Here is a 26,413-nt window from a genome sequence, read left to right on the forward strand (position 1 = left end):
TGCTGAGCCCCAGAAGAAGAGATTGCTGCTCAGAGAAACCAAGGCTTGCCCAGAGTAACAAGAAAAAGCATAATTTAAAGGAGTGTATTGCAAAGTGGAGTCCCTGGGTCTCAAACGCAAAGGCCTACAAGGACAAATGGGTAAGTGCCAAGTGAGAGGAACACAGAACACACATAAGGCTAAGTGGCAAGAGACTCTCAGGGCCAGAGGTCATTTGGAGAGGAAGAGACTGTGGTCAGCCGCAGTGGGTCCTGTCTGCAGGGAGCACACTACCTGAACCTGGCCACACGGCTCCCTTACAGGAATGTGGGACCAGATGACCAGATACTCTACTCTTTTTTTTTTTTTCCAAAGTAATCTCTCCAGCCAATGTGGGGCTCAAACCCACAGCCCCAAGATCAAGAGTCACATGCTCTACCAACTGAGCCAGCCAGGTGCCCCAGATACTCTACTTTTTGAAGAAACATGAGGAATCTGGCTTTTTACATTATTTCTCCCAATTTAAAAATGTGGGTGTCCATTTTAAGTTAAAAAAAAAATACTGTGTGGGCAATTTTCTGTGGGCATAATGTAACCCCTAGGTGACCAAATTGTTACCTCTGTTCCATACCGAGAGACTAATCTAAATTCTGAAACACATGTAATTCCAAACAGTATTTACATCTAGTACAAAGATATCCTCTTTCACATCGCCTAACATGTAAGGTCCCCCTGGAGTTGTGCAGTGTCCAACCGATACAAATGTATGTGGCAGCCCTGATATGTAACTCTTGAAGCTGTCACACCCCCCACCAGTCCAACTCCATAGACATGCCAACGCCCTTCCCCCCACATCCATTCTATTCTCTGGACCATAAGGAAAAGTGTTTCACCTGTCTTGGGCCCAAGATGCAGCAAGGCCATCAAAGGGAGGTTCTAGCTATCATGACCAGATTTGCTCTGTCCTCTAGGGTGGTGAAATTCCGTCGCACGGGCGAGAGTGCAAGGTCAGAGGATGACGCGGCTTCGGGAGAGCATGAGGTCCAGATTGAAGGGGTCCGCGCAGGCCTAGAGGCTGTCGAGCTGGACGATGGGGCAGCTGTGCCCAAGGAGTTTGCCAATCCCACTGACGGTGAGAGGGCTCTGCAGTTGGGACATCAGCCTGGCCCACAGTCAGGGGCTCTAAGGTGCCAGAGTGACCTCCCCAGATCGTGCTCTCAGAGGCTTCTAGTGAAGGGGCAGGTAGGAGGGCTGGGAGGGCCCAGAGGTGACCCTGGAAGCGTGGGCTGGGCCTCCATGGCTTCCTCCAGCAGATAAGGTTACATCACAATCCCGCCAGTCAGCTGCACTGCATAACCCTCAGCTGAGGACAGCAGCAACAATGATGGTGACAGTGCTGATGACGACGCTGGTGGTGGGGATGAGGGTGACGATAACCATGGTGACAGGAGCAGCTGACATAGGCTGAGCATTTACTCCGAGCCAGGCACCGCGCAAAGCCCTTTACACATATGACCCATTTCATCTTCACACCAGTTCCAATTCGAAATATTATGCTCCTCTTCCCCATTTTGCAGGAGAGAAAACTGAAGCACAGAAAGACTCAGTATCTTGCCCAGGGTCACACAGCTGAAAATTAGCAAAGCTGGGCACACAGCCAGGCAACCCGGCCTCAGAGCGCGTATTCTAACCTTGTGCTCCTCTGAGTAGAGCTGGTCAAACAAGAGACCTGAGCTGGGGTCTTCGGACCTGGTCTCCCCTCACACATGATGCTGATGGACGAAAACATTCCACGCATCGCCGAAAGGCCTGAGATTCCCAACATGAGAGAGGGTTAAGGCCTTAAACCCAAAGCCTGGCTGGGGTGGGAGATCTACAGAGGCAGTGGCCGGGGAGGGGGCAGGCCGTGGTTTGGGAGCAGCGGCTTTACTCCCGGGCTGATCTGGGCTCAGCTCCCAGAGCCATACTGCGGCCGCTGCGTGACGCTGGGCAAGTCATGTCTTCCTCTGCAGCATGGAGCTGGGGCTGGCCCTGAACGAATAGCTGAGACAGGGACTAAATGGGACGGTGTACGTCAAGGTCTTCGTGCAGTGCCTGGCCCACGGTGAACAATCAGACACACACCATTGTTTTATGTATTACTCTTCTTCCTGATGACTCTCCAGGACTCGCTCTGCTTTCTCCTCCGTATTTTTGTGCTGGAGGAAACCAGCCCCTGCTGATGTGATAAATGCCAGCTCACACTTCTGGAGATAATGATGATTGATGCAAGATTCCCATGATTGAAATTCTACAAAGATGACAACTCCCAGCAGGGGCTGATGAGAGCCTCAGAGGCAGCCCACATTAGGGCCACCCAGCGCGCTCCTTTAGTATTTTTATTTTGTAATTAACTTTTTTTGGAAACCCTTGTAGATTTACAGAAAAGTGGCGAACATAGTTCAGAGAGCTCCCACATACCCTTCATGCAGCTTCCCCTGGTGCTAACATCTCACCCGGCCACCATGCATTTGTCAAAACGAAAATTTGAACACCGGTGCCGTGCTGTTGACTAAACCCCAGACTTCATTCAGACTTCGCCAGTGTTTCCAGCAGTGTTGTTGCAGGACACCGTCCAGCCTACTAGATTGTGTTTAGTCTTTCCATATTTTCCAAAAACACTTACTAGCATATCAATTATATCCTACTTTTTCTGAGCACGCAAATAACACACGTTGCTTTGGAAAGCATTTCAACACCAGAGAAAGGTACGATGTGGGAGGGTGAGTGCCATCCTCAAAGATGACTCTGTTAATAGTTTGTGGACATTCAATCTTAATTCCCCTGCACAGCGCACGCGCGCGCACACACACACACATCTAATTTTATCACAAAGACCGCTCTTAACGACGCATACCTCTCCCCAGTTACGTTTTCGACTTCACAATATAATGTGGACAACTTTCCATCTGAGTGCAGTGGCATTTGGCTTTTAAAAAGTCTTTCTTGGGGTGCCTGGGTGGCGCAGTCGTTAAGCGTCTGCCTTCGGCTCAGGGCATGATCCCGGCGTTCTGGGATCGAGTCCCACATCAGGCTCCCTGCTCCGCTGGGAGCCTGCTTCTTCCTCTCCCACTCGCCCTGCTTGTGTTCCCTCTCTCACTGACTGTCTCTCTGTCAAATAAATAAATAAAATCCTTAAAAAAAAAAAAAAAAGAATGGGGCAGAATTATTATTAAAAAAAAAAAAAAAGTCTTTCTTTCCCAATCACGGAAGCGATACATCGTCAAAGAGCTGAAATCTCGTAGGATCTCTCTCTTCCTCTTTCCACAGGCAACAAAAATGAAACCATGCGTGAAGTTTGGTATACATTCCATGCACTGACACATACATCCATCCATAGGCATAGGCAAACACATACACACAGGCGTGCACGTTTCCGAGAAGAGACTCACCAAATAAGCTTCCCGTTTTGCTCTGTTTTTAAAAATTAATACTATGTTGGGTGCATCTTTCCATATCTGCATTCTTTTTAACAGGCAAGTCATATTTCATGATGTGGATATGCACACATGTGTATATGATTATGGTATATATAATAATAATCCTAACAAATCCCTGTTGACAGACTTTCTGAGTTTTCCAGTTTTCCCGTTTACAAACAATGCTGCCGTGAACTTTGTAGCAAAGTATCTCTTCACAGTTGCGGGACAGCATTTCTAGAAGTAGCGTGTGCTGCCTTTACTAAGCTTGGCTGTAGACCACCCCCCCCAGACCCCTCCATGTGAGGATAACTGTGGGAGGTACTCATTCCTTCCTCCACTGTCCCTCTCTCCTTTCCAGATACTTTCATGGTGGAAGATGCCGTGGAAGCCATTGGGTTTGGGAAATTTCAATGGAAGCTGTCTGTCCTCACCGGCTTGGCTTGGGCAAGTATTGCTGGGGGCGGTGACCTCACATTCAGTCTCCAAGAAAACTCACGCTGCTCCACTGGCTTCCAGGGGCTATAAGAAGGGACATAGTTCCCTCCACATGGAGCCTTTGCTTGAATCCACAAAAGTTTATGCTGCGTGATCCCGGTGATCACGAAGGCCGGCCCTTGGCGGGAGTTTGGGTGTAGTTGGCCAGGGCTCTCAAGGTGGAGTTGAAGCTTCTGGCTAAATTAAGTGGTTGTCAACCCTATGGGACTCAGGGCTGCCATGAGATTATGATGTCGTCTGCGGAGTTCACCCTAGATAAACATGCACAAATAAAAATGTGCCTCCTGCTTCAAGAGGTCCATGATCCCTTGTTAAAACCCCCCTCATCTACCTCTAGCCTAGAACACGTCTAGGCCTTTAACACAGCTGAAACTGACTTTTGCGAATGCTGCAAGATGGTGGCCTACCTACCTGTTTTTTTCAAATGGATCTCCAGTTTCCCCACATCTTTGCCCCCGCCCCCCTCATTTAAAAAGCCACCTGTATTATCCATCACATTCCCACGGCCATGCGGGGCTGCTTCTGGTCTCTCATTTCTGTCTCGTCTCATAAAGGTACCATGATGTGTAATTACCGGGACTTCCTGGTACGTGTTACTGTATTAAAAGGTCGCACTTGCTCAATATACTGACAGTTCTGCCGGAGGTTTATAAACCAAAGATAAACTGCTCTTTAATTGAGCTAAAGAGAAAAGATCCTTGTCTCTCGACCTGTACAAAAAGTTTTTCTTGGATCCTAGAAATATAATGTTTCAGCTCTTCGTTTGGGGAATGCCCCTGTTGTTTTCAACACACGCATGCGCACGCGCAGAATGTTAAATGCCTATTGGTCAATTCCCGCAGGGCACCGTACTGTTTGAACTACTGGACCTTTCCGCGTGTTTTGATGCGCCGTAGGGCGCCCAGCGGCCAGTAGACCAGGGGTGTTCTGCATGCTGTCCCGGGGGGACACGGACTTGGGCGCGGCCGGCCCCAGCCCTGGGCAGATCCCGGCCTTAACGATGTTTGCTTCCTCCCTGCAGATGGCCGATGCCATGGAAATGATGATCCTGAGCATCCTGGCGCCCCAGCTGCACTGCGAGTGGCGACTCCCCAGCTGGCAGGTTGCACTGCTGACCTCGGTAGGCAGCCCTGCAGCTCTCTCCTGTCGCGCGCTTGCGCGGTCAGGACGTCCCCTAGGGCCTTCTGTGGGGCGTCTCCCTCTTTTGCTGCTGCCAAGGGCTCAGCAGGAAAGAATTAAGCCCTGGTTGGAAACAATGGGACCCCAGCTTCCTTTACGCCGCTGTGCACCTCACATATCCCGCAGGTTTGCAGCCAACGCTGCCTCACCCTGGGGTCCCATGACCTGGGGTCCCAGATCTTCTGCTCAATTCCCGGGAAGTTGGAACCCACCTGCCCATAAACCTCATAATCTCACTTGACGGCAAAAAGGAGATGCCAGTTCCTCTCGCACTGTTCCTGACACATGGTAGATGTTTCATAAATCGTAGGGAGCACTGCTCCCTGAATTAAGACTTGACGGAGAGTGAGGGAGAACCCTCCATACCTGTAGCAACCCTTTAAAAGGGAGGGGAACAGCCAGGCTAAATAAGAGGGTAAGAATAATGGTACAAAAGCTAATATTTCACGAGCTCTTACTGGGCAAAGGGCTTTACATATATTGCATGCAATCCATTCATGCTATATATTATGCTCTTTAATCCTCACAACCCTAGGAGGTAGGTACTATTATTAGCTGAGGAAAATGAGGCACAGAGAGGTTAAGTCATTCACAAAAGGTCACACAGCCTAGCTCCTGGCAGAGTACGGTCATTGCTAACCAGGAGTACCTCCCAGAATGCTGTAACTGTTCTGGAATGGCCTAAGCGCCTTCAGCAACCAGGCCTGGTATTAGCAGTAAAGTTGTACAGCCCCATGGGGGGAATTTTATAAACACATACACCTGTCTTTTGTGGTTTAGTCACCTAGACCTGTGTGTGACCTTGAGTGAGGCGCCACGGCTCTATTTCATCTCCTGCAAAATGGGGGTGATAATGCTTTTTTCTCTGCAAGTGAGCAGCCCAATACATACAATGCTTAGCGCAGGGTAGGGGTTGAATAATTGCTACTTCTCGCTTGTACTTCTGATTCTCACTGATACCTCTGAAGCATACCCACAGGGCTGTGTTTTTGCAGTGTGGAGCCTTTTTTGCCATTTACTGAGCACTTACTGTGTGCCAGACTCCGTGCTAGGGTTTGGCAGGCATTATCTTTGTAACCGTCTCAACCCTGTGAGAGAGGTGCTCTTATCACTCCCATTTCCACAGATATGGAAACGAAGGCTCTGAGAGGTATGATGACTTGCCCAAGCTCACACAGCCTGTAAGGGGCAGAGGCAGAATTGAAATCCAGGTTTGTAAGATGCAGAGTTCCCACTCCCAGCCATTGCCCTGGACTACTTCCTTATGGTATAAAATTTGGACTCATGGGCTTGGTAAAGTCGTGAAGTTTCATGGTCAAGCTTCTGTGGAAAAGTTAGAAGACAGCAGAAGTTGCTTTACCTGCATAAGGTACTAAGGAGGATAAGAGGGAGCTGCGTTGTTGTCAGAGGAAATACGGTGCATGATTACCGTAATCACTGTGGTATAAACTAGTGTTCTGCTGTGTCTGGGGAGGGAAAATGGGGGAATTGCGTGTTTGCAGGGGGATGCTTAATCTGCCAGGGTGCAGGGATATCCCTTAGCACATGATTAAGGCAACACTTCACCCCAAGACAGCAATTTTCAAACATTTTTGCTCTGGGTTATCTAGAAAAGAATTTTCTAAAAACTACCCAGGCCCCAGGACTCTCCTAGGTTTTAAAATTGACATTAAATGGCTTTACTTTATTTTTATTTTTTTAAACTTTTTTGACATTCAAAATTGTTTTTTAAAATCTTTTTAAAGTTTTGTTTATTTAAGTCATCTCTACACGCAATGTGGGGCTCGAACTCACAATCCCGAGATCAAGAGTCACACGCCACTCTGACTGAGCCAACCAGGTGCCCCAACGTTAAATGTTTTTAAATTGTAGGTTGCAGATTCTACGATTTCTGGTGTGTTGAAATATTTTTAAAAATTGAATAAGATTTCATATCATGTTTTAAAATATGTCCAATGGAATTGAAATACTTTTACTTACCAACCTCTAACATGAATACGGTCTTCCGAAGTATTTGGAAATTTTGCATTGTCTTGTTTTCTTCTCAGACTGGCATTTCCATTCGCTATCTCCACGTTTTATCATAGATGTTTTACTCTGCTCGAAAGCATGCCGTTTATCACCTGTCAGAATTTTCCGGGACAAAATACATAAACTTTAAATTATTGTTTTTAATTTTCTGAGCTCATAAGGCTCTTAAGTGCTGACATTTTTCTCCCGCACTGAGTTATCACGATAGTTTTTAGTAATATGCAATAGATCAAAACAAGAATTACTTTGGATATCTAATTGTTAAACACAAGTGAATTTTTATCAGGAATGTCCCTCTTAAAGAGTGGTGTGGAGAGTCTCCCAATTACATCCCATATTCTTGGGTGATTACTTTCTATGAAAGTCAGATAGGGCTTAGCAGCAATTCCTTTCCTATTTTTCATTTTTACTTTGTTTCATATAAAAATAGAGCGGGGACTGAAGGAGTTTTGTAATAACTCAATAAACTAATGCCACTTAGTGGGTTTTTTTTTTTTCAGCAACTTCCAAGTTATATGCTGAAGAAGCACACAGCAACTGCTTATTTTTTTTTTAAGATTTTATTTATTTATTTGACAGAGAGAGAGACAGCCAGCGAGAGAGGGAACACAAGCAGGGGGAGTGGGAGAGGAAGAAGCAGGCTTCCAGGGGAGCATGGAGCCCGATGCGGGGCTCGATCCCAGGACCCTGGGATCATACCCGGAGCTGAAGGCAGACGCTTAACGACTGAGCCACCCAGGCGCCCCAGCAACTGCTTATGAAAGATCATTTTTAGTGATCTAATTTGCTGGCAGCTGGATTAGGCTTTCAATTTGGTTAAAAATAATAAAAAGGAATTGGAAGCAACATGACTCACAAAAAGATTTGTGACTTGTCATCAGTGTCCCTTCGGAGGTGTCCTGGAGGGTTTAACATCCAAGCATTGCCCTGTGATGTGGAGGTAGTGGGAAGCAAGAGGAGGTGGTTGAGAAACGGAGAGTGGGGCAGGGAACAGGCGAGACCCCTAGCCTGTTCTCAGGAAAGAGTCTGTATGGAAGTTGAGAACCTGGAAATTGATTCCTTTAACACTGTCGTGTCTGGTTGGAGCACCTGTCTCTGTGTAACCCCCGTTTACAGCCTGCTGTCCCAGGACATGCTTGCAGTTTGGGGGTCAGACAGCCTTCACTTCTTTGGGCCTCATTTGCCTTATCTGCAAAATGGGGATGATAACGGCACCCATCTCATAGGGCCACCGCAGACATTAGGTAAAATGTGAGTACAAAACCTTGAGCGTGCTGTACTTGGAAGGGACAAGGATAGGACACAGGAATGAAAGCTCCACTCAGATTTCCTGGGTTTAGGACCTGGTTCTACCCTCTCCTCCCAGGATACTGAGGTTTCTTAACCCTCTGAGCCTCCGGCTCGCCATCTAGAAAATGGGTATGATAATTCAAACCTCATCAGCTCTGTTCAAAAATTAACGAGGTTGGGGCGCCTGGGTGGCACAGCGGTTAAGCGCCTGCCTTCGGCTCAGGGCGTGATCCCGGCGTTCCGGGATCGAGCCCCACATCAGGCTCCTGCGCTATGAGCCTGCTTCTTCCTTTCCCACTCCCCCTGCTTGTGTTTCCTCTCTCGCTGGCTGTCTCTATCTCTGTCAAATAAATAAATAAAATCTTAAAAAAAAAAAATTAACGAGGTAACAGTGAATTGCGGGGCACACTGTGAGCACTCCATGCGTGTTTCCTCTTACAAATAGCTTACGGTTCTCATCCCAACCTCTGTCTTCTGTTTCTCGCACCCTCCAAACCCTACCTTTGATCTTTTCTTAGCAAGAGGGCGAGACATTTCTGTGGTACGGCGGGAAGTTGGTAAGACGCTAGCTCTGTGGTTATACTGCCCGATTCCAGCCCAGGCTGTACCGCTTACACCTGTGTGACCCTGGCCAAGGGACGTCCCCTCTGTGAGTCTCGGCTTCCTCATCTGTCCCATGGGGATAATGGTATCACCCACCCCACAGGATGGTAGTGAGGCTTAAACAATAACATGAAGCACACAGAACAGTGTTGTACCTTCGTGGGCTCTCAGCCAATGTTGGCTCATTAGCGTTACTGGGATGTGATGTCACAGGTTCGTGTCGTTGTTCCTTTCCTCTGCGATGCTCCGTGTCACTGCCTAACAGACCCTGTCTTTCCATCCACAGGTGGTCTTTGTTGGCATGATGTCCAGCTCCACGCTCTGGGGAAACATCTCAGACCAGTACGGCAGGAAAACAGTAAGGCGACCTCTCCTAAGTGCATGTCCTCTGGGTTATCTCCATGGTGGCGTTGACAAGTAGCAAAACAATGCTGCTTAGCATTTGGGAGGCCCGAGTAGCTCTGTCAAAATGCAATGAGAAGACATTGCTCTGAGGCCGTGGAATCTTGAAATCACACGTGCCTGGTGGGGCCGAAGCATGTACATTTCAGAATGCAGAAGATGCTATGGGTGCCCACCCCGGTCCCCTTGGCACTCACCATTCCCTTACACGAGGCTGGGGGCAGTCAAGGGCTGGCGGCTAAAGACACCAACTTGCTTGCCCTAAATGAATCATCTCTCAATCCCGGCAGCATTGAGCTCCGGGGCCCACCATGGGAATCTGCTCACGAAGGTACCCCCGAATTGTCTACCTTCCCCACCCCTCCTGGGATCACCACTTAAATAAACTGCTTGTACTAGAATTCTTGTGTCAGGGTCTGCTTTGGGGGAAACCCAGCCTCAGATATGAAGTGGGTTTGTAAACATGAAGGAAGGGGGGAACTTACAGGTCTGGCACCCCATTGAGCTCTTACTATTTTATTTGCTTGTTACTTCATGGTCCCTTTTGCATTTTATGCTGCTCTTGCTTTGCTAGGCTGCACCTGGGTTCTTTGAATGATTCAGCATGTGAAGCTACAGTCCTCCAAACTATAAACGTGGGCCTGATGGGAGAAAAGATCTCTGTCGATCTAGGCAAGCTCTACTTGGTTAAGTGTCCTGTTCAGGGCTAATAGTGCAATTCTGAGTGATAGCACCCCTGACGGCTTTGTTGTGCTCTTTCCGGGACTCTCCTCTTCGGTCTGCAGCTTCTCCAGAGGTGGGGCAGTGTAGTTGGTTACATGCTTGGGCTCTGGAATCAGGTGGATCTGGGTTCAGTCGCGACCCTGTCACTCCTGGCTGTGTGGCCTCGGGCAAGTGAATTGACCTCTCTGAGCATCAATTTCCTCCTATGTATAAAGAAAGAAAAAAATAACAGAGTCTACATTGGCGCGTTCGTTGAGAGCCACGGTATGAGTGACTTTGTACAATGCCAGGCACATCAGGGGCACAGGACACATGTGAGCTGGCATGGCAATGATGGCATTTCTGACAAGTTCCCAAGGGATGCTGACGCTGCTGGTCCTGGGCCCATTCTTGGAGAACTATTGACTTAGACTAGTGTAGATATCTAAACAAACTTTGAATTCTATTAGGAAGGAAGAAGGGAGATATGGATGCTGAGGGGTAACAGGTGGGGTCCACTGTAATCAGCATGCCATGGACTGAAAATAACACAGTGTCTTGTATGGTGGGTCCTGTACCAAGCATGATACATGCGATAGCTCACCAAAACCCCGGTACCATTATCAATCTGATTTTACAGAAGGGGAAACTGAGGCACAGGGTGTGGGCGACTTGCCCAAGCCACACAATTTGTATGTCACAGACCCGGGTCTCACTCCTTCTAAGCCTAGACTCTTGCCTTAACCATGATGCTAGTGGAATCTTAGATGTGCATTCAATGTACGTTGGCTCAATGGATGGATGGACAGATGGATGGTTGAACAGTGCAGTCCAGCTGCAGCCCCTCCCACTGTGGCTGGACAGGAAACACGTGGGCCAGCAGGCACCTGCAGACACTGACTTATAAAACCACCAAGAAATGGCTGGGGCAGGACCAGAGGTGCCCAAGCTGGGAAACCAAACTGCAGCCATTTTAGCGCAGGGGCTCTTGGTTGGTTTTAGAGGCTGGGGAGGTCAGCTGGGAAGACCTCTCCAGGCCTCCCAAAGAGAAGAGAACCTGGATGACTCTGGTTTCAGGCCGTAGCTCTCTAAACTCTGCCCATACACCCCCTCCCACCCCCTTCCTTTTTCTGGAGGGTGTGAGTCATTGCTTCAGCAATTTTCTGGTTGGAAGATAGAGCAGAGCCAGAGCTGGAGGGAGGGAAGGAAGAAGGAAGGAAAGAAGGGAAAATACCTCTTAAAGCAGAGCCATTCTTCCGCAGGGCTGCCGCAGTGAGACTCTAAATGTGTGGCTGAGGCTGGACCTAACATTAGCCTTCGCAGTTTTAAAATAATCAAAGGAGAAAGCTCTTCTAAAGTCCTCACGTGGCTTCTTCCTGTGCAGCCTGGGCATGGGGTGGACGACTCGTCCCTCTGTCTCTGGCTAAACACATTTCTAATTTACTTGTTCTTGAGGCAAACATGCATATGCACACAAAAAAATGCAGGCTCCCGTAACAAGGAACTTTACTGTGCCCCAAATTCTGTTACCCAGTTGCTGAATCATGAAGCCACGAGGAATACAGCCGGGAAGGAGTGAAAACACCTGCACTTGGAGCCTCCGTCGGCCACTGGCTGACTAAAGCAAGTTACTCGCCCTTCTCGGGGCCTCCGTTTCCTTACTTATGTCAGAGGAGATTGGATTAGTAATAGCTGATAGTAACAGCTACCATTTATTGAGTTCCTGAAACTAAAGGGCAAATGGGTGCGTCGTCCCTTCCGTCTGTTCCAGTCAGTCAGTAGGGGATGCCAGACACATGGATTTGAGGAGTGGGAAGGCTCAGGGGGACCGTGCTGTGATCGATTAGTGATGTCTGCCAGGGGCGGGAGGGCGGGGCCAGGTGAGTGTCGTAAAGCCTGAGAGGAAGGTAGCTGTGCCTGCTTTGCTCCCTGAGGTGGCTCCGGGCCCCTGGCGGAGCACCTGTCTTATAGCAGACACTCTATGAACCCTTCTCGAGTGGCTGGGCTGGATGGATGAAAATCGGATCTCCCTGTTGCCACTTTCTGCCGCTCTCCCATCCTCTCCAGACCAGCAAGTAACTTTACTGATGAGTGTTCTCTGTTTACCGAGAAGCCCCCAAAGGTCGTTAGCTTATGATCCTGACATCCCTCGGAAGAGCGTGCTGATTCTGCCACCATCGTCAGTCGTGCCAACGGAATTCCCAGGAGGTAACCCCATGGGACGTAGATGTCTTCGTGTTATGATAAGAAGGAGAAAACTATAGCTCAGCTTTTAGAAAGATTCCTAGGAGGGTTTTCAGTAATGCCATTTACTGAATCTTGTGAGTTGCGGACACATTCTAGCAACTTCTAGAACAGTAGTTCTCGGCCGGGGAGGGAGTGGGCAGATTTTTGTCTCCCCCTTCCTCCCAGGGACACTCAGCAATGTCTGGAGACGTTTTTTTGGATGTCACAATGGAGGGGAGGGGTGCTCCTGGCATCTAGCAAGTCAGAGATTCTGCTCGGTTTCCCAGAGTCCACAGGACAGTCCAAACTGTGAAGGGTGCCAGGGTTGAGAAACCAGGCTGCAGAGCGAAGGCCCAGGTGATGCCAAGTTGCACTGTTGTGGAGAGTTCATTCTGGGTCGTCTCATTGCGACACCTGGGACTGCGCCGCCCTAATTCCCCATTTACCTCTGGTGCTCATTTGGGCAAATGAAATGCTAACGTGACATCCTTGTGAAAGCGTGGGCTCTGAGGTCAGACTGCTAAGGTTCAAATCCCCGCTCCTCGGCAGATAGGTTGCATAACCCTGAACAAGTTACTCGACCGCCCTGTGCCTCAGTTTCCTCATCTATTAATGGGCTGATGATAGTCTCTCTTCCACAGAGGTGTTCTAGGAGTCAATGGGACTTTGCACAGAAAGCTCTGGGCCCAGAGGACGCAATTCATAAATGCCCATTATTCCTATCATTTGCTAAGCTCATGACCGTTAATGGAAATACCCGTGTTAAAATGCAGGTATGCCTGGCTGCAGAATCCACATCCGTGGCTGCTGGGGGACAAAACTGAATTGTCCCCCCGAATTCAGTTAAGCAGTTCGACATTCATCCGTTTCAAACAGATGAAGCCTGAGAGGGTGCCTATAGAGTGGTCCTCTAGCTCTCCCCACCAGAGAGAAGACAAAGCGCCCCCAGACTGCAACCCCCCCCCCTTCTCTGCATGGAATTCTGGCCCAACCGCAGGGAGGATGGATCAGGTTCTAATTATAAAGCTTCTGTAGAACTCCTCCAGAAACAGAGGGTGAGCTGGGCAGCTGGCGAGCTTTAGCAAGTGCCAAGAATCTCCTCCTAGCTCCTTGATCTGCCTCCGCCCAGCTGGGAGGCTTCTGGGAGGGGGTCCTCTGCATGACTTTGCAAGGGACTCCCCTAAGGGTTAGAACTCAGTGGACCACTTTGACTCCCAGGAAGTTTCTACACCCTGGGGGCTTATGGTGGCCTCACAAAGGAAGGGCAGCTGTGGGTGTGTGGCCTTGCCGGGGTGAAGATGCTCCATCCCCTCTGTTGAGCGAGCGAACCTTAAGCAAATTGTTTCGCCACTCTGAGCCTCAGTTTCCCCATCTGTAAAATCGGCTTGACAAGAGCAATAGTTCAGAGGGTTGCTGGGAGGGTTGTATTAGAAATGTAGGTAATGCACTTAGAACAGTGTTTACTGACGCGTGGTTAGCCCGTGATCCATCGTAACTATTATTGGCTGCGACTCAAAGAAGAAACGTTTCAGAATATGATGAGGGCACTAGCTAGTTCAAAGACGATAGGTTCTTGTCATCTGTAAGGAGGGGAAAGGAGGTGGCTGGCAGGAAACAGGCCTCACGTGTCAATATTTTGAAGATCCCCAGGCCTCCTTGCCCCATGACTGTTTTCCTTGTCCTGGGCATGCCTGGGCAACACCAGGGGCGCTGAGTCGACAGCCTTCCAGGGCTGAGCAATGCTCCTGATGATGACATCAGCATGCTCCCTTTGGAGGCTGCAGACCTGGCACCCAAGTGGTGGCAAGACCCTCAGCTTCTTGGAGCAGAAGCTTAAAGCCTTTCCAGGCTACAGGTTGTAAACCAGTGAGCCATGAACCCAGCATGGCCTACAGATGTGTTTTATTTAACCCATGTAATGCTGTACAGGATTTTGAATCAGTTGCCTCTGTTTCAAAAATAATGTATTTTGCATAAAAATAGAGTTGTGGGTTGGTTTTTTGTTGGTTTGTTTTAATTGGGCTATCTGGCAACCTGGGGTCCACATTCTGTGATGGCAACTTTTGGCTAGACAGGCCAAGGTCTCTTACATTCAGCCAGACCCACCTGTCCTTGCTGGATGATACCCTCATGTATGTACTCTGTCAGAGGCAACGGGAGCCATCAAAGGCCCAGGAGGAGGGGAGTGGCTCATTCAAAGTATGGCATTCGGGGTTGGCAGTCCTGACTCCAGGTTTGACTCTGCTGATCCTGGACAAATCACTCAACTACTTTGACCCTCGCTGTGCTGATTTGTAAAGTGGGAGTGGAAATAGCAGCCTCTTTCCACAGGCTACTGTGAGGACCCAGTGTAATGATGGGACAGGAATTTACGAAGCGGGAATAAAAGGTCCATGAAGTCAGAGATGCTGGCTGTCACATTCCCTGCTAGAGCCCAAGACAAAGTCCAGTGTTTACCAAACAGCAGGTACTCAATGTATGCATGGCCAAGGGATGAATCAATGAATAATAGTATCTTGACTGCCAGGCATGTGACAGGTGCTCAATAAATGCATATTGAACAAATGATTGAATGAATGTTGCATATCATTCATTTGGTGGTAAGCATACAACAGGTGTCTGATACATGTATATTGAATGAATGAATAATGTATAACGTTATTTCTAGTGTCTGGCATACAGCAGGCACTTGATATATGTTTACTGTTAAATGAATAATTGAATGAGCAATTTTAATGAATGCATAATGTTTGTGCTTGTATCTCTAGAGCCTGGCATACAGGGGATGCTCAGTAAATGAATATGGAAGGAAGAAAAGGAGAGAGAAAGAGAGGGGAGGAGGGAGAAGGGGCCAACAGTCTGAAAGGCAGGAGAGGTGTTAGGTAGAATGACAAGTGTGGTCAGTGAAAAGCTCAAAAGCCCAGGAGACATTTCTGCAGAGTCTTGAGCAGTGCTCGGGTGGGGCTTGCTGGCAGTGCCCGTGCCTTTGCAGTAGCCATGGTGATACTCACAAATGGATGCTGAGTCCAATTTCCTGGCCATCTCGAAAGCCCTGGCATAGCGGGCAAATGCAGAGCCAGCTGCAGTCTGCTGTGACCCTACAGAACAGGTCACATGCAGGTCTTTGCTGCCTGGCATGGGGTCACGCGGGAACCCCAACGGGATAACGCAGCTCCCAGGCAGTCCCTGGAGGGAGGCTTAGCTCTCAGGCGCCAGTCTGGGTGCCCTCTTCTCTATCCTCTCCTCTCCTCCTGCTCTGTTTTCCCTCTTTTCATTTTCTCTGCTACTGATGTCCTATTTCTTTTTTTTAAAGATTGTATTTATTTATTTGAGAGAGAGTGAGCAAGCCTGAGAGAGAGAGAGAGAGAAGGAGCAGGGCGAGGGGCAGAGGGAAAGGGAGAAGCAGACTCCCCACTGAGCAGAGAGCCTGATGTGGGGCTCCATCCCGGGACGCCAGGATCATGACCTGAGCCAAAGGCAGACGCTTAATGGACTGAGCCACACAGGCACCCCCAATGATGTCCTATTTCTGATTCAAGACTCCTTGGGTTCCAAGGAAGCAAACCCCTCTTAAATTAGCTTAAGCCAAAAGAAAGCAAGTAAGTGTATGTGTGGCAGGTTACTAATTGCATAGTTATGTGTTTTAGGGGTGCAGAAGTGTTGCTTTATTCTTGTTACAATAGAGCCAGAACTCCCTAGCCTTTAAAAATTCCTATCCTACCTGTTTGGTTATATACTTAATATCTCTCTTCATACCAATTTCGTTTAAAAAACAAAACAAAACAAAAACAAAAAAACAACGCACCTGGATGGCTCAGTAGGGTAAGTGGCCAACTCTTGATTTTGGCTCAGGTCATGATCTCAGAATCCTGGGATCAAGCCCCACAACCAGCTCCATGCTCAGTGGGGAGTCTTCTTGAGAGCCTCTCTTTTCCTCTCCCTCTGCCCTTCGCCCCCAATCCCGAGTGCTCTTTCTCTAAAATAAATAAATCTTAAAACAAAACAAAAACAAAAACCCTTCAAATGCATGTTTTTGAAAAAGGAAGCTTTATGTAGAGTCTTAAATAAGAAATCAGTAGCAATTGCCCTAAATAGGAAATATCTGCAAAAATAAATACAATGAAAATAAAGTTACTAAATTCTAGTCGGTTAGGGTTGCCCCCCCACCCTGTTTGTTAAAAATAGTGATTAGTGGCTGTTTTAAATGTGTTAAAGACAGACTAGCTCCACATGGGTACTTGCTCTTGGACATAATCAGATGAAATAAATGAAAAAGAAATCACTTTCTTTCAAGCTAATTCAAGTTATTTCAAATATTCCCTTTCCCACTTATAATCATTTTCCCAGAGACTGGAAATCATCTGGCAGACCTCCAGATTTCCTCTCTAGTCCCTTCTAATTCATTTTAATTTTTTAAAGTTTATTTAAGTAATCTCTACACCCAGCGTGGGGCTTGAACTCACAATCCCGAGATGAAGAGTCGCGTGCTCTTCCGACTGAGCCAACCAGGCACCCCATTTCATTTTAATTTTAAAGCTAAAATCAGGGGGCGCCTGGGTGGCTCAGTCGTTAAGCGTCTGCCTTCGGCTCAGGGCGTGATCCCAGGGTCCTGGGATCAAGCCCCACGTCGGGCTCCCTGCTCCACTGGGAGCCTGCTTCTTCCACTCCCACTCCCCCTGCTTGTGTTCCCTCTCTCATTGGCTGTCTCTCTCTCTCTGTCAAATAAATAAAATCTTTAAAAAATAAAAATAAAGCTAAAATCAGTGTGCTTCACCCTTTCCTCCTGAAGTGTCCCCTTGAGTGAACTCAAGGCTGGGTCTGGGAAAATTACTGTGGAGAGAGACTGGCCCAGACACCCTGTTGCAGGTCTAAAATCCACATAAAATTTGTGTTCTACTCCATAATGTGTTTGGTGTTGGCTTTGATAAAAAAAAAAAAAAAAAAGGAACAAAAACATTTTAAATTGCTTTCACCCTTATTTTTTTCTCAGTCTCTAAGAGTAATTAACAGTGCAGGAATGTGCATGTTTGCCTTGCCACGTTTTGTCCCTATAGGTGCTTCTCAACCCAGCAAATGCAATGTTCCTTTTACTTAGAAATTACTACAAAAACTTTTAATAATGCCCCTTACTTATCCAGAAATAATTTCAAAAATAAAATAGCCACTCGTATAATCTTTAAAAGAAACCAGGTAAAAAAATAATAATAATAAAATAAATCAGGTATAATGCCCCAAGTTTGATGTAATGGAGGATTTTTTTAAAGGAGGCAATTAATTAGATAAGGTTTATTTTCAGTACACAAATATGCCTGCACAATTGCCTAGGTAATAAAAGGAAGTAGTTAATATTTGTCCCTGATTAGAAATAAGCTTGATTTTAACTGAATTTTGTCGATGCTTTTTTCCTTATATTTGACATTTTGAAATAGGTTTACATCAGTCTATTCATAGACAGACATAGAAAGCCAGTGAACGCGGATACTGAAGTGTTCCCTTAGTGGCTCAAATACCATATGCAGCGTTGCTATTGACAACATGGCTTTCTGAAATGACGCACAATTTTGTAAAGTTCCGGATAAAACCACACACAAACTTCCTTTGACTTACCTAGACATTGCATTCCTGCAAAATTAAGTGTATATTCAAACGATGCCCCTCCCCCCAAATCTTATTTCTGTATCAAATAGAGTGAAGGTCAAGGTGCAAATGATCATAGAGGTTTCACCTGCGTGACAGTCGGGTAGAAAGTTCCATCGGAGATGGTGCAGGATGCAAGACAAGTCTTTGTTGGGTCTCGTGCACTGCGGGGTATCTAACATCTCAGGGCTCTACGTGTTAAATGCCAATCATTGGGACAACCAAGAATGCCCCACAATTTTCCCACACCACCTGCCCCGAAGGGTTGCCACCATCACACAGAGAATCCCTGGCATTCCCTTGGCTGTGTGGATTACTGTCTAGCATGACCCCATTGCTGGCTTTCGACAGGTTCCAGGGCCACGTGGCCTGGAGGTGCTGAGAAGCCCTGTGACTTGGTGTCTTCCTTCTCCGCAGGGGCTGAAGATCAGTGTGCTTTGGACTCTGTACTATGGCATCCTCAGTGCTTTCGCGCCCGTGTACAGCTGGATCCTGGTGCTCCGGGGCCTGGTGGGCTTCGGGATCGGAGGGGTCCCCCAGTCGTAAGTAAATGCCCAGCTCTGGCCATCCAGCAGGATAGCCAGTCAATTATGTTCATGGCCTTTGGCGGGGGGGGGGGGTGAGGGGGGTGCAGAGATGATACGCTAGGGCTTCTGGTATCCAGGAGGTATCATGTAGCAGAGAAGAGTACCATTAGCAGTATTGTAATGACTGACCATACAAAAGCAACACAATAGGGGCACCTGGCTGGCTCAGGCAGCGGAGCGTGTGACTCCAGGTCTCCGGGTTGTACGTTCGAGCCCCATTATTAGGTGTAGAGATTACTTAAGCATAAAATCTGAAGGGGCACCTGGGTGGCGCAGTCAATGAGGCATCTGACTCTGGTTTCGGCTAGGGTTGTGACCTCAGGGTCCTGGAATCGAGCCCCATATCGGGCTCCACGCTCAGCATAGAGTCTGCTTGGGATTCTCTCTCCCTCTGTTCCTCCTGCTCTCTCTCTCTCTCTCTCTCCCTCTCTCAAATAAATAAATAAATCTTTAAAAAAATTAAGTAAAATCTTAAAAAAAAAACACACAACCTAATAGCTAGAAGGCCGTAAATGTGAAATAAGAAGAAGAAGAATAGCTTTAGCATTGATTGGACGTTTCTCTTGGACACATCGCAGCAGCCCCGGGAGGTATGTGTTTATCGAGTGATTGCCATCTCCATTTTACGGTTGAAACCAAGACTCAGTGGGGGAGATCATTTGCCCAAGTCATATGGTATGCGGTGGAACTAAGAACCCGAGTCTGTCTGCCTACAGCATCCATACATATTCTTAACCATCACGAGGGGCACGAGGCCCCTCACCCCCTTCTCACCTAAGCTCGAGGCGGCGTGGGCCTAACCATATGCAAATCAAGTGTTTGTCGGTGGTCTTGTTACGGTAGTGAGAGTAGTCACAGTTGTCGGAAGAAGTCACTCTGTCCTGGGAGATTGGCAGACAATGGCATGTGGGCTGTATCCAGCCTGCTGACTGGTTTTATAAAGTTTTATTGGCACACCCATCATTTACATATTAACTATGCCCATTTTCATATACAGCAACGGAGTTGAGTGGTCTCAGCAGAGACAATATTTACTACCCGGCCCCTTATAGGAAAGGTGCATTGACCCCATCCTAGAGGATGATAATGGCCAATATTTACTGTTTACTAAGAAGCAGGTACTTTTCTCAACAGTTTACCAGATTGTTTCATTTAATCCCCCCCAAATTTCCTAGGTAAATTCTATTATTCATCCCATTTCACAGATACAGAAACGGAAACACAGAGAGGTAAAGTGACTTGCCCCAGGTGACACAGGCAGGAAGAGGCAGAGCTAGAATCTGAACTCAGACCCTCTCACTCCAGAGCCGAGGCCCTGACCATTGCATCGTACTGCCTTTCTATTGAAGATGCAAAGGATTGGGGAAGACCCAGACACAGACTGGGGATGATGTAGGATATTTCATAGGAAGGGACTTGAATGAAAAGAGGAAGCCGTAGCTGAGTCCGAGGAAGGCTAATGGTCCATTCTGGTTAGTTGGTTGGGGTGAGATATATGAGAACAGAAAGCTGAGGCTGGGCAGGTAGACCAGGGCAAGCTTCCTAAAGGTCTCGGATGCCAGGCCAAAGGCACTGGGGAGCCACTAAGAGTTCTTGAGCAGGGAAGGTACTTTAGAAGTATTGATCTGGCCGTGGTGGGTAGGATGGGTTGAAGGTAAGGAATAATAATTCCTGTTGCAATGATTTAGGGAAATTTCCCACAAGGACCAGTTTACTCATTTATTCAACCAGTATGTCTTCAGCAGCTACCATAGAACTGGCCTAGTACTAGCTGCTGGGGATGCAGCAGTGAGCAAGACAGACATGGTCCCTGTTAGAGGCGGGGATCTCGGAAAACAGAATGTGAGATGGAGATTAGCGTGCAAGTGGTTATGGAGATCAGCGCCGGCAAGGGAGGGAGTACAGCTTGAGAAGTTGAGCACAGCTGACCCTGTAGGAGTTCTAGAGCTGGGATGGCTTCTTAGAGTTGTTCCAAAACGAGGCATGGGGGCTGGACTTTAATACCTTCACATCAGCCACGTTGGACATGGGCTGCCCTCAAGGAGGAAGCATGACCTTGGGCAAGGCAGCTACTTTTGGCCAAGGCAGTTCCTGCTAGGGACCCAATTCTGAGCTCTTAGCAGGTCATTCCAGAAGGACTGTGTGCCTTGGTCCTGAGGGGCGAGTCCAGGTGGTATATCACAGTGCCCGCCACAGTCCACCCCTTGCACCTCTTGGATCTTCTTGCTTCATATAATAAGTCCACCCCACCTGGGATCAGTTTCTCCGGGATTCTGGTTGGTCTTTTCCCTAAAAAGACTCAAAAGAGGATGGCTAGTGGGATAAACTACAGTCCCTGCTATTGCTGCTGGCCTCCCGGCTACCACTGATGCCTAGTATCTCCCTCCCTTGCTACTCATTCTAGGTTCCCGTCCCCTCTGGCCAGCACTCCTGCTGATCGAGATGGTTTACCCGGTGGGATGATCCAGACCCCATTACCTGAGTCACCTTGTCCTTCCCAGGCCATAGCTGCTGTTTGTCCATTTAACACCAAAATTGGGCAGGGGGTTACCAAGAGATGTCCAGCGTATCACGTGGGTGTGCCATTAGATAACAGCAGCCCTACCGCCTCCTGATGCTCAGGGTCAGTTCCTCAGACAGAATGCTGACTCTTTTCTTGACACAAGGAACCCAGACTTACTAAGTGGGAGACGTTGCTTAAAGTCGAATGGGATTCTTGCAGGGAGAAGCATGCCTTGGGGGAAGCGTGCCCTCTCTGGGATCCAGGACCTCTAACCCCACAGGTGGGGGAGGTACAAATTCCTCCTCAACCCTTTGATTTCAGAGCGACGTCTTCCTTCCGCGTTGCATTGTATGATGGGCACTGATTTAAGGGTGCATTGTGTCCTGAAAGAGTATCCCACCCTCACAGAACATCACCAGCTCCAAGCCGATGCCTCCGCGGCACCGTCTAGAGGCTGTTCCATCCCCCTGTCAGGCCAGCAGCTGCAATGTACCATAAGCTATGATAGGACCAGTGGATTCCATGGCCCTGCACCCACTGCTGCGTCTCCTTTGCTGTGTATCGGCTCTCTTGGTCTCAAGCACTGTAACGTGGGATTCTGTGTCAATGAGTCAAATACTTGGAAAGCCCTCAGAGAGTGGTGCTGGGTGGGGCCCCGTGGGCAGGAAAGGCAAACCAATACCCAGAATATGTGTCAGTTCCATCGACGTGAGTCACTGCTCCTTCCACAATGGAAGATGTCCAGTATAAATAATTTGCCACCACGTGACACAGGATGGCTCCATCCTGGGGGCTCTGAGTTGGTCTCTGTTGCTGGCAGACGGGCTTTGGTGCGTGAGGATCTGGCCCAATTGCCTCTTGGGGGTCAACAGTTCACTGGCTGTCGTCTTTAGCCCGTTGAGTGTCACGGTCGGGGAAGACTGGGAGAGGGCATCTAGAAGAGTCATGCTAACGCTGGAGTAGCGTAACTTGGTCCTGACTACCAGGTTCGATTCCCGACTCTCTCACATAACAGCTGTGTGCCCTTAGGCGAGTCACGAAACCTTTCTGCGCCTCAGTTTCTTCATCTCTAAAATGGGGATAATAGCTTCCCTACGTCTTGGGGTCACTTAGAATATTACATGACAATGGATGTGAGGTACCCGCCACCGAGCACTCAGGGAATGTTAGCACGTGTCGGGTCTGCCAAAGGCTGTGCAGCTCAGGTGCCAGTGTGATGGACGTTGGACTCTGTGGGTAATTATGGAAAGAATAAATGGGGACGGGAGATGTAACCACGGGGAATGAACTCAGGAACAAATCCCCAGACTCTTTCTGCCACTTCGAGGCTGGAAGGGCATCGAGTGACTCTCCGTTCTCTCCAGTCCTTCCTTCCCTATTCATTATGGATCCCTCCGGGGCTCTGCAGAGTAGACATCTGACATGCACTCCTGGACCTAGGATGGGCTTAAAAACCACCGAAGCTTGAGCCAGAGGCCATTAAGCCAAGCCCATAAATCTGGGCTGTCAGGAGCTTGTGGCCAACGTCCTCCACGTCTGGACCAACTCCAGAAATTCCTGCAGATGCAGCCACTGTCCCATTCATGAGCCATTCATTGACCAGGGGACAGTTTTCCCCTAGGGGCAGGAAGGAATGCACTCACAGACGTACGCGTTAAATTCCTCTCCCAGGGAAATGACAGCAGAACCAGCTTCCAGACAGCTACCTGGATTTTCTTCCCACAAGAGGGAAGGGAAAGGAACTACGTGTTCAAAATGTCCAGTGATTCTTGTCTGAAACGGTGCAATGAGAAGCGCTATTTTCTATGTCTTCTCTGCAGTTTCTGGAAATGTCATCAAAGGTATAAGAAATAGAATAGATCTGGAACAGTGCTGGAAAATAAGAAAAGGGGGCCATCAGCCAACCAGAAATTTTGAGGAACCTCTGAAAGATTGTAGGCAGATGAGATTCCAATGGCAGACAAACCCACCTCCTAAAACTGCAAAGGGAAGAGATCTTCAGGGAGAGAGGCCAGGACACCAGGGGAATAAAATTAAGGACACAGAGCAGCTGGGAGGGCCATTGCCCCTTACCCTTCCATCGTGAGGGTCCTCAGCTTGCCTGCCTGCTCCCTACCTCCGCCCCCCAAATGTCATGCCTCCCCACTTAGCTGTTCCTTTACTTAACCCCACCACAGCCCTTCTGTTTGTTTATTGAGCTACGACGTTCGAGGCACTGGACCATGTGCTTTATCCACATGACCATTTTAAAACTCTCAAAACCTCAAGACACAGGTATTAGTATCCCCATTTTACAGATAAGAAAACTGGGGTTTTATTTTTTTTTATTTTAATGTTTTTTTATTATGTTAGTCACCATACAGTACATCCCCGGTTTCCGACGTAAAGTTCGATGATTCATTAGTTGCGTATAACACCCAGTGCACCATGCAATACGTGCCCTCCTTACTTGGGTTTTAAAGATTAAATTAAGTAGCGTGCCCAAGACCACACAGCTAACGAAGGGCAGAGCTCCGATTTAAACATCACTTGACCCTGCAAATATATTCTCTGAAATACCCCACTCTAGAGCTCTTTTGTCCACGAGGAGAGCAAATAAAAAACAGAAACAAAATTACAGAAGAAATATTTAGCCACCCAAGGGAGCCACTGGCTTTCCAGCACTTCCACTCCTGCCATTTATATAAAAATAATCATGGCTTAATTATGCACTGTTCTTAACTAGTTATAAAAATGGCTCCCTTAAGTTCATTATTTGGAAACATTTAGTTGAAGATTTTTTTTTTTTTAGTGGAAGATATTTTTATGTAATTAAATGCAACAAGAGTTTCTGTTCATTTAGGCTTTGCTCACCACCTCACAAAACCAAATGAATAAGACTTTGCTGTATAATTTTTAAAAGTACAATAAGCAAGAAGTCCTTATAAGGAATTTTTAGTATAAATACATATTATATTATTTAAAGTGCAACAGGTCCTTATAATGAATTTGAGTATAAGTACAAGTGATATTATTTAAAATTAAAAATTGTTAAAAATTTAAATTAGAAATGGTTTTTCTTTCAGTTTTATCCATGTGTAACTGACATCCAGCACTATACATTCAAGGCGTACAGCGTAATGACTTAACCTACACATCTTGCAAAATGATCACCTCAAGAATTTTAGTTGACGCACGTCAACTTACCTATAAACTATATTACTAATAAAGAGCCCATCCCTCAGCCCTGATCTCTGCTTTTTTATGTGCTTCTTTCTATCCCTCTTTTCATTTTTATAATTTTTTAAAAGGTTTTATTTTATTTTTTTAAATGTTTTTTTAATTATGTTAGTCACCATACAGTACATCCCCGGTTTCCGATGTAAAGTTCGATGATTCATTACTTGCGTATAACACCCACTGCACCATGCAATACGTGCCCTCCTTACTACCCATCACCAGCCTATCCCATTCCCCCACTCCCCTCCCCTCTGAAGCCCTCAGTTTGTTTCTCAGAGTCCATATTTTTAAGTCATCGCTACACCCATGTGGGGCTCGAACTCACAACCCCGAGATCAAGAGTTGTGTGCTCTACTGACTGAGCCAGCCAGGTACCCCATCCCTCTTTTTCTTCTTTCCTTTATTTCTTCCCCCAAAGTAGGTGCTTATATTGGCTCTTGGTGGTAATGATAACAACATTAATAGTGCTGATGATTATCATCATAATGTCCGTTGAGTGGTTACCAAGTGCCAGGCACGATGATAAGGGCTCTCTTCACACTACCTCATCTTGTTCATTGACAATTCTATCATCCCCAGTTTACAGAAGAGAAAACTGAGGCTCAGAGATCGTCAAGTGACTTGCTTAAGGCCAGATGGTTATTAAATGGAGCGTGGAATTACCTCTTGCTTTGTAACAAAGCACCCCGACGCTTATGGCTTAATAACAATTTATTGAACTCACGATCCTGCAGTTGGGCCGTGTGGTTGTTCTGGGCTCAGCAGGGCTCGCTCATATGTCTCCAGTCAACTGGTGAATTGGATGGGGGCTGGCTGGGCTAGCACGGCCACCGCCGACTCATCTATGCTCCACGAGCCTCTCAAACTCCAGCTGGCTAGCCCGGGCACCTGGTCACGTAGCACCCGGGCAGGGGTCCAAGTGAGCAAGCAAAAGCTGTAGGGCGTCTTCAGACCCAAGCTTGGAACTGGCACAACATTACGTCTGCAACATTCTAGTGAACGAGAGCAGGTTGCAAGGCCTAGGTTCAAGGGATGGGGAAGTAGACTTTGCATGGAGTGACCTGCAAGGAAGCAAGACACAGGGAGGGAAAATCGTGGGGCTCCTTGTGCAAACCATCTTCTGCGTGGGGAAACTTGGGTTCAAATCCACGCCCGTCTAATGCCAGAGCTCTTACATTTGAACAGATGTCGTGAAAGGATTCTGAGCTTATATAGTCAGAAAGTCCTGGTAAATCATTCATGTCCACTGGGCCCCTGGTACTGACTTGGAGATGATTCTGGCGCTGTAGAACTGGAGGTTTGAGCGGTTTCTGTTCCCTTTAATTAGGACAGGAAAGAGGGTCACATTTAGGAGGCCCAATAATTACCTTTCCTGTCTATAGAGGAGCGTCAAGAGGGAGGAGACTTTAACTCAAGGGGGAAAATGAGAAGGAACTCAATTTTTATCATTACAAAGTAATACATTTTTGTTTTAGAAAATGTAGAAAATGCGAATAAGCATAAAAAATGGTCGTTGCCTCTAACTGCAAAACATACACAACATGTATGCAAGAGATAGGTTGGCAAGACGGCCGATTGTTTATTGTTTTCAATAGAGGGCGCAGTGTGTTTCAGCAGAAGTGCCGCCTAGCTAAGAGCCTGAGACGGCAGCCTGCTTGTGTCTTAGCCACACTTCAAGGTTAATAGTCCAGGTAGCTGCCCACCTGTTCCCCCTTGAAGAGTCTTCGGATTGGTGTCTAGATAGACCTTGCTCACAGACCTGTCCTTGGCACTGCTCTTCCCCCTCCAGACCAGGCAGAACTGCCAAATGGAGATCACAGGTCATTTCTTTCCAAGCGCGTGATCCAAATGGCAAGTCTCTAATTGCCAAGTGCTGTAAATGTGATTCTTTTCAGCGGGAATTTATTCACGCCAGTGTCAATTGCTTCTTGGCGTTGCTACTTTCATTGCTCATTCTTCTGTTCTTCAGTGTGATTGTAATAATCACCATACTTTGGATGAAGATCAAAGAGCTCGTTTTCATAATGAACTGCTATAAATAATGGCCGAGTGGGGGGCACAACAGTTGCAGGAAAAAATGTTCCTTGTGGCATAGGTGG

General features: G+C 47.5%; 1 protein-coding gene across 1 annotated transcript in view; it reads left to right on the forward strand.

Moving 5' to 3' along the window:
* The first annotated feature begins 924 nt into the window (after positions 1–924).
* The window catches only part of SVOP (SV2 related protein), a 50,335-nt gene continuing 24,846 nt past the window's right edge, over positions 925–26,413 (forward strand). The window contains exons 1-5 of the mRNA XM_026515060.4: positions 925–1,111; positions 3,799–3,884; positions 4,957–5,055; positions 9,325–9,396; positions 18,423–18,547. Of these exons, the coding sequence (XP_026370845.2) occupies positions 925–1,111; positions 3,799–3,884; positions 4,957–5,055; positions 9,325–9,396; positions 18,423–18,547 (569 nt within the window). The remainder of the gene's footprint in view (positions 1,112–3,798; positions 3,885–4,956; positions 5,056–9,324; positions 9,397–18,422; positions 18,548–26,413) is intronic.

The sequence above is a fragment of the Ursus arctos genome, unplaced genomic scaffold, assembly GCF_023065955.2.
Source record: "Ursus arctos isolate Adak ecotype North America unplaced genomic scaffold, UrsArc2.0 scaffold_34, whole genome shotgun sequence".
NCBI classification, from domain to species: domain Eukaryota; kingdom Metazoa; phylum Chordata; class Mammalia; order Carnivora; family Ursidae; genus Ursus; species Ursus arctos.